Genomic DNA, 12,957 nt, shown 5'->3' on the forward strand with positions numbered 1-12,957 from the left:
GATTATTAGCAGTGTCACCTTTACTTTCACAAGTGTTCCTATTTGGATGATAAATTATATGGTTACTCTATGATAGCACTACAATTTATTGTAATTATTTGTTTACCTTTTTTTTTTATTAGGCAAGGGCTTAGATTCTAGTTTGTTTGTTTGTTTGTTTTTTTGCGGTACGCGGGCCTCTCACTGTTGTGGCCTCTCCCGCTGCGGAGCACAGGCTCCGGACGCGCAGGCTCAGCGGCCATGGCTCACAGGCTCTGCCGCTCCGCGGCACGTGGGATCTTCCCGGACCGGGGCACGAACCCGCGTCCCCTGCATCGGCAGGCGGACTCTGAACCACTGCGCCACCAGGGAAGCCCTAGATTCTATTTTATTCAGTATTTTATTTATCTTTAGGGGTCCATGATATATTAAGCTCTCAATAAATGTTTACATATATGACTACAAGTTTTGTGATCATGAGCAGATTATTTAACATACCAAGAATGGTTAACTCACTTTAAATTAAGGTAATATCTATTTCACAAGATAGTTTTTTAATGATCAGATATTGTAGTATATATGAAAGTACTTGGTACTTTCTGTAAAAAAGTATTTATATAGGTACTTACCCATAAAAATATTGTTAGCAGGTGAACTGGCTACTTGAAGTCTCATGAATAACTGTAATAAAAACATTTATTATTTGAATTGAGTGATATTTCTTTAGTAATGACATAGTAGTTGCCTGGAATTTTTGTACCTGCAGTCTGTAAGTACTAATTCTTCAGAAGGTAGTATTGATACTGTTATTGATATTGACAGTATTTTAGTTCTTCTAAAATCATCATTACAGAGTAGTATTAGAAGATAACTACTTATTTTCTTAACATATCTAGTAGTGACTTGCCAATATTTCATGACCATTATCTTTTAAATCATGATTTATTTAAAATTCACATAAAAGTTTATCATTTTTCTTTTTATAATCAAAAAGTTTAAAATTTAAGTGGTTTGGTTGAGAAATGGGTTATTACTGTAATATATATTGGGGAGCTATTATTACTTTTGTAAATGAACTTTGTAATTATTTATATAAACAGATTTAGAATATATTAAGTGAAATACAGTATTTTGGTTTTGATGAATATTTACTTATTAGTATATGCCAGGTATTGGGATATAAAGAATATTTTTCAGATGGTGCTAGTAAACTGACTATAGTGCCTTTGTGTTGTCTCCAAACCCACTATTGCATCTTGCTTAAATCATAAAACTTACTATTTTAGACTTAATGCTTTTTTTTCCTACTTTGATATCTATACTTCTGCCTTTCTGTTCAAATCAATGTATTATGCCATACCTTACCTACTTTTGTTTCATTCCATAACTGGGATGAATTATTTTGTATTCTATATTAATTTCTTAATCCTTCATGGGTTACCTTAGTTTCACCTTTAGTTTATGTTAAAGAAAAGAAAACTTGTCAAAACTGAACTCATAGATACAGAGAACAGATTGGTGGTTGTCAGAGGCAGTGGGCTGGAGTAGGGTGGGGTGGGATTGGGGAGAGTAGATAAAATAGGTGAAGGTACAAACTTCCAGTTATGAAATAAATAAATCCTGGGATGTAATGTATGACATGGTGACAATGGTTAATAATTCTCTATTGTGTATTTGAAAGTTGCTAAGAGAAAGTAGATCTTAAAGTTCTCATCACAAGAAAAAAAATTGTAACCACGTGTGGTGATGAATGTTAAGGAGACTTATTGTGGTGGTCATTTCACATTGTATACAAATATTGAATCATTATGTTGTAACCTGAAACTAATACAATGATACATGTCAGTTACATCTCAGTAAAAAAAAAAAAGAAAACATGTATGTTGCTAAGCTAAACAATGGAATGATAACCATATTTAAATGGAACATCTCATTAGTATCAATACTTTCTGGGCTGTTTTTATCCATCTATAGGACTTTCCACCTACTTGCTACTATTTATTGAGCTTCTGCTAAGTGCCTAGCCTGTGCTAGATATGTAATACATATTATAGCTAATTCTTACAACCGCTCTACACAAATTTCTAATTTTATAGGTGAGAAAATTGAGGCTCAGAGGTTGCCCAACTCGATCAAGTTCACATAGCTAATTGAGTAACTTATTTGGGATTTAGACACTAAGGATTTCTGATCTAAAATCAGTGTTTTGCCACAGACTCACTTTTTAAATAAAGTGATCTTTCCAGAGAGATAGAATGCTTATTTATTGTCAGCTTTTTGGCCAAAATTGTACCCCCTTTATTTTCTTTGATAGCACAATCTTCTACTCAATTCCCCAAGTCATAAAGTTGTAATCTATCCTTGAAACCTCTTGTATCTCTCTGTTTTTTACTTGGTGTCATGCCATGAAAGTTCTGTTCTTTTTTTTGAAATGGCTTTTTTTTTTTTTTTTTGCGGTATGCGGGCCTCTCACTGTTGTGGCCTCCCCCGTTGCGGAGCACAGGCTCCGGACACGCAGGCTCCGGACGCGCAGGCTCAGCGGCCATGGCTCAGGGGCCCAGCCGCTCCGCGGCATATGGGATCCTCCCAGACCGGGGCACGAACCCGTATCCCCTGCATCGGCAGGCGGACTCTCAACCACTTGCGCCACCAGGGAGGCCCTGAAATGGCTTTTAAATCCATGCTTATTACTTTAATATTTGATTCAGATCCTCATGATTTCCCATCTGTATTTATTATTGTCATTTAACCAGATTTCCTAGCGTCTTACGTTTTTCCTCATCTTGCCTATCTCTAGAGTTATAAAGAATCGTAATTTACCCTTCTTTGTTTACTGGAGTTTTTTAAAGTATGATGAAAATTATGGATTATCTCTCTAGAAAAATACGCAAAGTATACCTATAACGTTCGCATATATGTCATTGGAAGGAGGTTTATGGGCATCTTCACATCCATCTGTTGACAGCCCCTCCCAGTTGAGACCCCTTGTTCTAAAATACAGATCCACTTATGTAAATTACACCCCCTAAATAAAACCTTTAACTTCCATCTACCTATAACAAACTCTGAACCCTTTATGAACCTCAAAAATGCTTCACAGTATGATCCCTTTTTTCCAAACTTATTTCTTTTTCTAGGTCTACTACGTACCTTATCTCTTAACCATAATGAGATTATGAGGCATTCTCTGGAATATATTTGAACTTGCATGTTTTCATGCTTCTGTTCATAATATTTCTCTACTGGAATGTGAACCGATCATGAAAAAGGACAGTGTTTCATTTCTTATTGTATTGCCAGTACCTAGCACAGTGCCTGTTACAAAGAAGATGCTCATTAAATGTTTGTTGGATGAGAGATGATACGATCTGTTCCCTTTTTTGTCTAAGCTTCTTCAACAAAGTTAAAATATAGCTTTACTCCCCCATACCCCAAATCTCTTTTTGTTATTTGACTTTTTTAAAAAGTTGTATTATCTTTATAGTATTAAATAAAACTCTTGATCATATACTTAACTCACTAATTAAATACCTAAATAATAATTGGTGAATGATATATATATTTTTAGGCAATCGTCTTTTAACTGGTTCTAGCTGTTTGCAACTGTGGTCCAGTGCTAACCTGGAGAAATCAGCTGAAGATGAAAATCCAGATAAAACAGATCTTAACTTTGGGGATTGGAGATGCATTTGGCATTGCAAGTAAGCAATTACTTAGGGGATTAAACCAATAAACTTGTTCCATGTGGTCTTATAAATGCATTTTAGTTGGTGTAAAACCATACTAACATAAAAAGTATTGATTTTGACATGCCTTTTCTTATATACAGAGGATTCACCATTTCCCATGTTCTGCAGACCCTTTTTTACTTTTTTTAAATTGTTGAATAAACAACTAGGAAGAAACATAGAAATGTGTTAGGCCTATATGAAGATAGTTAAATAAGAACTTGCTAAATTATACAAAAGGAGACAGAGACACCTGTCATGCTTCTGAATGGAAGTTTTCCTATTGTGAAGAAGTATATTTTTCCCAGACTAATCTGTATGTTGAACATCATCCTTATCAAAATCTCATTGGAATTTCTACTTTTGAGCATAGTTCAAAATTTTATTTAAAAGGACAAATATGGGAAAATCAGGAAAATCCTGAAAGAAGAAAAGAATGAAGATATACAGTATAGTAAAATGAATTCTAAAGCTACAACTGGTCAAGCAGTTTGTTGCTGATACAGGAACAGATAGATTAGGGTCCAGGGTTAGACCCAATTATACATGGAGATTCAGTATATAAGGTGGAATTTTACATCAGTGGGGCAACTTGCTAGCTCTGTGGAGGAGAAAACGACGTTAGAATCTCTTTCATACTTGGCACCAAAATAAATTTCAAAGGAAGAAGAAGCAATATCTATACAATGAAAAAATTGTAGAAGAAAATATCGGTGAATTGTCATAGTTTAATACTACCATGTCCAGTATGATAGCCGCATTTCACTGGAACCCTTGAAATATGGCTAGACTTAATTGAGATGTCCTAAAAGTATAAAATGAACACTAGATTTCAAAAACTTTGCACAAAGAAAAAAATTTTAAACTCTTATTAAATTTTAATTGATTACACATTAAAATGATAATATTTTTGATATATTGGATTAAATAAAATATACTTAATTTCACCTGTTTCTTTTTACTTTTTTAAATGTCACTACTAGGAAATTAAAAATTACATATTGGGCTAACATTTATCATTTGTGTTCTATCACTGTTGGATGAGAAGTGCTGTTTTAGAGTTATGGAAAAAATTTCTAAGTATGAAACCAAAACTAGAAACTGAAAGGAAAGAAAAGGAAAAAATTAATAGTTTTGTGTATGAATAAAAAATTTCTGTAAAGCAAAAAGACCATAAGGAAAAGAACCAAAAACTTGTTGGGAAATATGTACAATTTTGGGTTAATGCCTTTTTTAAAAGCAGGTCTTAAAAATTAACTAGAGGGCCTCCCTGGTGGCGCAAGTGGTTGGGAGTCCGCCTGCCGATGCAGGGGATGCGGGTTCGTGCCCCGGTCTGGGAGGATCCCATGTGCCGCGGAGCGGCTGGGCCCGTGAGCCATGGCCGCTGAGCCTGCGCGTCCGGAGCCTGCGCGTCTGGAGCCTGTGCTCCGCAACGGGGGAGGCCACAACAGTGAGAGGCCCGCATACCGCAAAAAAAAAAAAAAAAAAAAAAAAATTAACTAGAAAATAACAGATATCTCAAAAGTAAACAAAAATGGACAATGAAGAGAAAATTTTTTTTGAGAAAAATTTTAAACTGTAGTACATATGAGTAATGAGCATATTAATAGTTGATTGACCTCACTCAAAATCAAGAAATGTGAAATATCCATAAAGAAGAGAATGAATAATACCCATTACGAGTGAGTGGAGAAAAGGTATTCTAATATACTGTTAATAAGGACATACAATTGATGTCACCTTTATAGAGATCAATTTGGAAGTATGAATCAACAGCCTTAATTTTTCTTATGCCCTTTAGATAGCAAGTCCAAGTTTCTTTCATTCATTCAACAAATATTTGTTGAGTGCTTATCATGTTCCAGACAGTGGTAAAAGTGCTTAGAATATAGCTGTGAACACACAGGGGGAGATAGACAATATACCAGTAAATCAGTATGACAGGATGTTAGGAATGGCATTCTCCCTGAGTTAGTTTTACGTATTTTTTAAAAATTTATTTTTTAAAATTTTGGCTGTGTTGGGTCTTTGTTGCTGCGTGCGGGCTTTCTCTAGTTACGGTGAGCAGGGGCTACTCTTCTTTGCGGTGCGTGGGCTTCTCATTGTGGTGGCTTCTCTTGTTGCGGAGCACGGGCTCTAGGCGCGCGGGCTTCAGTAGTTGTGGCTCGCAGGTTCTAGAGCGCAGGCTCAGCAGTTGTGGTGCACGGGCTTAGTTGTATGTGGAATCCTCCCAGACCAGGGCTTGAACCCGTGTCCCCTGCAGTGGTAGGCGGATTCTTAACTACTGCACCACCAGGGAACTCCCCTGAGTCAGTTTCATATGAAGCAGTAATAAGGTATAAATCAGATACCAAAGTCAGAGTAAGGCAGACCTCCTATATATATAGAATATACAAAGGAGATTTCAAAGGAGCTGGTTCCATGTTTTTTTTGCACCCCCCCCAGCCAGATCATGGGTGTTAAAAAGGGTTTACATGTAGAGAGGAAATAAGATTTTGCAAAGATGGTCTTTAGAAAGAGCTAATGGGGGAGGGAAGAACAAAGAAGTGCTATAGTGCCTTCACTGCAGATCTAGTAAGGGGATTCCTTGGGTTGAACTGAAAATTTGAAATGTATTTCTTGCATTTGGGAGAGGGGAAGGATCTTAAGTTAAATCATAATCAGAGTTATACAGTGGTAAATTGGACTAGACATACTAATTGTTTATTTGAGGTGGTTTGTTATTTAAGTAAGCAATAAAGCCTTGGAATAGAAACTATGCCAGTTTTATTATAGGATCAACTGAAGATTACCCTAACTGGAATACATTTCAAAGTTGGGTTTGATCATACATTTGTGGTGCATTTAGAACACTGCTTATACCTGTTAGATGAGGACCAGTAGGTACGATAGAGAATAATTAAATAGGGTAGGGGGAAGAAGAGTAGAGGTGACGTTTGAGTATAGACCTGAAGGAAGTGAGTGAGTAAGCTATGTGTGTGTATCTTCTGGTGAAGAACGTTGTAGGAGGAGGGAACTAGTGCAAGGCTCTGAGGTAAAAGTGTATGTTACCTTGTGGCTGGAGTAAAGTGAACAAAGTGAGGAGTAATAGGGGAAATGGTCAGAGTCAGAAGTCAGCTTATAGGTTATTGTGAGGCTTTTGCCTTTTATTTATTTATTTATTTATTTATTTATTGCGGTATGTGGGCCTCTCACTGTTGTGGCCTCTCCCGTTGCGGAGCACAGGCTCCGGACGCACAGGCCCAGCGGCCATGGCTCACGGGCCCAGCCACTCCGCGGCATGTGGGCTCTTCCCAGACCGGGGCACGAACCCATTTCCCCTGCATCGGCAGGCGGACTCTCAACCACTGCACCACCAGGGAAGCCCTTGCCTTTTATTTTGAGTGAGTTGGGAAGGCCTTGGGGGTTTTAAGCAGAGGGTGTGTGGAGATCTGTTGGGTTGGCCAAAAAGTTCGTTCGGTTAGTGAATACGTTCAATAAAGTTCTTCGTGAAAATGAAAAATGTCTCTTATTTTTACTTAAAACCAAACAAACTTTTTGGCCAACCCAGTAATTCCCTTTTAAAAGAACTGCTTTAGCTACTGTTTTAAGAAAAGACTGTAGGGGCAACAAGGTCACAATCATGGAGACCAGACTTTTTTTTTTTTTTGCGGTACATGGGCCCCTCACTGCTGTGGCCTCTCCCATTGCGGATCACAGGCTCCGGACGCGCAGGCTCAGCGCCATGGCTCACGGGCCTAGCCGCTCCACGGCATGTGGGATCTTCCCGGACCGGGGTACGAACCCGTGTCCCTTGCATCGGCAGGCAGACTCTCAACCACTGTGCCACCAGGGAAGCCCCAGACTTTTAATTATTTGTTTTAAAGATGTTCTTAGGATTAACCAGATGCATAAAAATGTGTGTGCAAAAATGTTCATTGTACTACTTAATGTTCATGACATATTTTAAAATAAATATTACAAAGCAAATTGTAAATATGGCATCAGTTTCCATCTCCCTTCCCACACCCTTCCACAGAAAGTAGATGGAGAGGGAGAGTGGAAGAGGTCTGGAAGTCAGTGTATTAAAATGTTAACCGTGATTTTGCATGGGAATGAGTGTTGTGGTATTGGTGAAGCTATGGATGATTTTATTTTCTTCCTTTCACCCATTTGTATCAATATTTTCTGTTATGTATTTGTAACATTTAAAATCAGGGGAGGGACTTCCCTGGTGGTCAGTGGTTAAGACTCTGCGCTCCCAATGCAGGGCACCTGGGTTCGATCCCTGGTCAGGGAACTAGATCCCGCATGCCGCTCTTAGGAGCCCTCATGCCACAACTAAAAGATTCCGAGTGCCACAACTAAAGATCCTGCATGCAGCAACGAAGATCCTGCGTGCCGCAAGTAAGACCTGGCGCAGCCAAAGAAACAAATAAGCAAACAAACAAACAAATATTTTTTAGAAATCAGGGGAAAAAAGTTATTTTTATTTGGAATGAAATGTGACAGAATATCTCTTTGGCCTGCTTTACAAATAAATTTAGGATGAATCTGTCTAAGCATGAACTTGGGTAAAGAAAAGGAAAGCAATCATAGTGAGAAGTGTCTTGAGATCAGTATATACAGGTAGCCAGAAGGGAAGGTGAGAATGGGAAATGAGCCAAAGCTCCTTGGAGAAGAAAAGACAACTATGTACCAAGTATGTTGGTGAACTTAGAAGGCCTAATCCATGATAGTTGCAAGTCTCCCATTAACCCGTACATAATCTTTAATTATGCAAATGCTGCCTTAAGGCAGAATTCGTTTTAAAATACTGATTTACTGGGCTTCCCTGGTGGCGCAGTGGTTGAGAGTCCGCCTGCCAATGCAGGGGACGCGAGTTCGTGCCCCGGTCCAGGAAGATCCCACATGCCGCGGAGCGGCTGGGCCCGTGAGCCATGGCCGCTTGGCCTGCGTGTCGGGAGCCTGTGCTCTGCAACGGGAGAGGCCACAGCAGTGAGAGGCCCGCGTACCGCAAAAAATAAAAAATTAAAAAAAAAATACTGATTTACTGTCCTTGTAAATGTATGTTGGAATATAAGTATCTATGGCTCTGGAAATTAGATTTCCAGATTAAAAAATGAAACCTTTCTTTCTCACATCCTAAGGGAATGAGACCTATGGCTCTTTTGTCTTAAGCTTTAAAGACTGACAAGTCATTCCTTACATGATTCTTATGCATGGATATTTTTACATAAAAAATAATTTTTCTATTTAATATTAAGTTTTCTATTTTTTAATTTCTTTTATATTTATGAGATATACTTAAAAGTGAGTGTGAAACTTGTGTTATCACAAAATTTTCTATTTGAAGCAAATTGCTGAATATAGTTTAGAGAAGTAATGTTGCATTCTCTTATTTAATTTTCCTTGAAAATTATTTCTTTTCTGTTTAATTTACAGAACTGCTTCCCAAGTTCATTTAATGAAGTTTTCACCAGATGGCGAATTTTTTGCCACTGCTGGGAAGGTAATTTGTAAAAATACTATTGTCAAGTTGTGTTTATGGTATATTTTGAAATGTCAGAAAAAATTAGCTGGCTTCATTAAGTTGAAAACATTTTCTGTTAAAAATGTTAAATAGCAAAAATTGGCTAAATATTGTGTTAAAGGCAGTATGGTATAATTGAAACAACATAGATCAAAGGTAGATCTGGGTATAAATTTGCCATTTACCAACTGTTTGATCTTGGGCAAGTAGTACTCTCTTTGAGCCTTGGTTTTCTCATGTATAAACTGAGGATGATAGTACCTACCTCATAGGTCGTTGATCATCAGAATAGTTTAGACAGTGTATATAAAGTGCCTGGCACAGAGTCATGGATGAAGTATACTGTCAGTAATCAACTATAACTACTATTTATGTTATCTTTTAGATGACAGCTATATTAGGCTGTATTTACAGTAAAAGAATTTACAGACTTTCTAGAAGGACATTTGTAACTTTTCTTCGTTATTACCTGTTTATTTCAGAATAATGTATTCCCTTGAAATTATTTTTATTTTTAATCATTGGTTCACAGAGCACTTTACATACAACGAATAGTCTGAAGTTATTGTTCCCATGGCTCAAAACCTGCAGACTAAGAATATGAGATATACCTTAAATCCTCAGTGAGGTTTTTTTAGGATAAAAGTAGAGCTGTTTAATCTAATTGACTTTACAGTCAGCTTTGGCAATGCAATTAATAGCTTAAGAACAGAACCTGGTACATGCTAGTCTCTCTTGTTCTTGCTTTCCTTCTCAAATTAGGAGATGCAATTTTGATTGTGCTTAGAATATTTTACATAGTAGTAATTGCTAACTACTTATCATCAACATTTTCTTTGAACAGTCACATGGTAATTTATAAAAACTGTGTTTTCAAAAATCAGCAGTCTTTTGAAGTCTGCTAATGGTAATGCTTTCTTATTTGGTATTTGGCTAAGTGGGCACGTGAAGCCTTAACTTCATCTTTAGGTCTTTCCTAAATGACTTTATTTTCCATACCAAATGGTAACTAGCATTTTCGTTAAACCAACCCTTGCAAAATACACACATTCACACACATTAATTCTTAAAGAACAGTTAAGGAATGCTATAAGAAAAGTATCAGAATCAGAGATTTTCTTCCTAATTTCTCCATGCCCAACTCCTCTTCACATCCCTAAGTTCCTTTAATTGGGGAGAAAAATCTTACTTTTGGTATTTGACTTAACCTTTAATTTAATGATCTGGATGTTTTTTGTTTTTTTTTTTCCCCTTAGGATGACTGTCTTTTAAAGGTATGGTATAATGTAGAAAACTGGCGGACATCTGTTACCTCTCCAGATAAAAGTTCAGAAAAACAATCTCAAGGAGAAATTGACTTTTCTTTTGTATATCTGGCCCATCCTCGAGCTGTAAATGGATTTTCCTGGCGTAAAACAAGCAAATATATGCCTAGGTCAGTGGATTAGTCATTTTTCCCATGTATTAAGAGAACGTCATCTTTGTGACTTTGACTGCTTTTCTCACTTTGAGAATCATTGCTTTAGGATTTTTGCCTATGAAGATTCAAGTAATACTAGATAGTTCTTGGACTGCAGACCTCTGGCCACTGGTCAACTATGGTTGACGCTTAAGAGGAGAGCCATATGAAAGGATAATTTACCTCTAGATCAGATATCTTTGAGTGACAGAGTTGTGCATCCTTTTCTTCTCTATGTTATGTATCCAATTCTTTCATCTCTTAATCATTCTCCAAATTGCCATTTGCATCAACTTTTTCACATTTTACTCCCTTATCTTGTCCCTTCTATATCTCCTCTGTTTTCCCTTTTTTTTTTAATTAAAAAAAAGGCTTTATTGAGAACATATACCATAAGGCCTCAAATATTTCTTTAACTACACCCAGCATCTTTGAGGAGAAGTGCATGGGTTAATACATTATGATGCCCTAAACTAGGTATTAGTTTAACCTACACATGCATGCACAAACACACCTTTTAGTACTTCTTTTCTTTCCTGTAGTCCTTGCAAGACTTGATAATCCTGTTGAATTTTTGCCTATATTTAGTAAGTTACAGAGCTATTGTATTACTTAAGTATAGGTAGAAATCCTTTTTGTTCCACATGGCCATTTTCAATTTGGCCACACTATGGATCAGTACAGGTTTTCCCTTATCTTTTTGTCATCTGAGATGTCTTAAGCTGATCCATGGTAGCATACCTAGATCATTTGTTGACTTCAGTTTTGCTCTTAGCCAGCAGAGTATACCTAAATTTTTTAAAAATTATTTTAGACATTTTTTAGAGCAGTTTAAGGTTCACAGCAAAGCTGAAGGGAAGGAACAGAGATTTCTCACATAATCCTGTCCCCCACATATGCACAGCCTCCCCCATTATCAACATCCTCCACCAGAGTGGTACATTTGTTACAGTTGATGCTTATTTCAACACATTATTTTCACTTAAAGTTCATAGTTTACTTTGTGGTTCACTCTTGGTGTTGTGCATTCTATGGGTTTGGGTAAGTGTATAATGGCATGTATCCATCATTGTTATACCTAGACTTTGTTGAGCTAGTTTGGAGTGCAGTAGTTACCATTCTTCCTACCTCAGTCCTACAGTCTAACAAAGCATAGGAGTAGGACACTGTAGGTACAGTGATGGTTCTTTTGTTAGAAGTATGTTTCACAGTTTTTGGGCTAAGGGAGAGTGGTGTGGGCAATCTGTATTGTTAGCAAAAGCACCTTCACTCCAGCTTCACTTTGAGGACTGTTGCTCTAGTACCTCTGAGACCATTGCCCACACGTATAAAAACATGTTTAGAATAGAATGAGCTATGACAAATGTAAAGTGAAAAAAGCTGTCATCACAAACCGTTAACCTTTTAGAACTATCAGAAGATTACATTATTTCGGAGGCTGATTTCTTCTTCTATTCCAGGTATTTTCATATGCAGCCAGTTAGACCACCAGAATACTAAAAAAGAGGCTTGTGAAATATTGTATCTTTTGAGAGAGGACAGTCACATCTGCTCCTGACCTAGTTCACTTAGTGTTGGCGAAAGTGATCACGGTGGACGCAGAGGCAATACCTTAAACTGGGGCATTACAAATGCCCAATGACAGCAAAAAGGCATATTAGGGTTTTTTTTTTGCCCTGCTTATTTTATCTCTTATCAGCTAAATTCTACAGCATAGGGAACTGATACAGAACTAGACTTTTCTGTTAGTTATGGCATCTTTTCAAGGTTTCCAGAATTTCACTTTTGGATCCATTTCATTAAAGAACCAGCTAATCTCCCTTAGTTCTTTTAGTTTTCACTTTTGTTTCACCAGCTGCCTGCAGATATATAGTGGGAAGGCTGACCCTTTCTCATGAGGATGAAAGAGATCCCATCAAAGACCATTATCCTTTCTGATATGGAATCTTAAAATTAAGATGCTTAACCAAATGGTAATACTTCATACAAAGGGCCTGCTGGCTTGAGAGAGAAGAATGGGGAAGTGTTTGTAATGAGCATGTACTTCTTTACAAGTTAAAAATTGATACATCAATTTTCTGGTTATATCCCCCTAAAACGTCCAAAAGTTGGTTCTACATAACTAGTTTCAAAAGCATCTCAGCCTGTTGTTTCATCAATATAGGGCAGCTAAATAAAATAAAATTTACAAAAAAAGGACAGCTGTTGCAGACACTTACCCATCACATGGTTGCCCCATATAAGGTCATTCATTTATATTTATATATATATATATATAT

At 37.1% G+C, this 12,957-nt stretch overlaps 1 protein-coding gene across 3 annotated transcripts in view; it reads left to right on the forward strand.

Moving 5' to 3' along the window:
- Window positions 1-12,957, forward strand: part of DMXL1 (Dmx like 1) — a 138,544-nt gene that overhangs the window by 21,263 nt on the left and 104,324 nt on the right. For all 3 annotated transcript variants that reach the window (XM_060093277.1, XM_060093274.1, XM_060093276.1), the window contains exons 5-7: window positions 3,548-3,680; window positions 9,132-9,198; window positions 10,476-10,654. In XM_060093277.1, coding sequence (XP_059949260.1) covers window positions 3,548-3,680; window positions 9,132-9,198; window positions 10,476-10,654 — 379 coding nt within the window. The remainder of the gene's footprint in view (window positions 1-3,547; window positions 3,681-9,131; window positions 9,199-10,475; window positions 10,655-12,957) is intronic.

The sequence above is a fragment of the Mesoplodon densirostris genome, chromosome 3 (assembly GCF_025265405.1).
Source record: "Mesoplodon densirostris isolate mMesDen1 chromosome 3, mMesDen1 primary haplotype, whole genome shotgun sequence".
Lineage (NCBI taxonomy): Eukaryota > Metazoa > Chordata > Mammalia > Artiodactyla > Ziphiidae > Mesoplodon > Mesoplodon densirostris.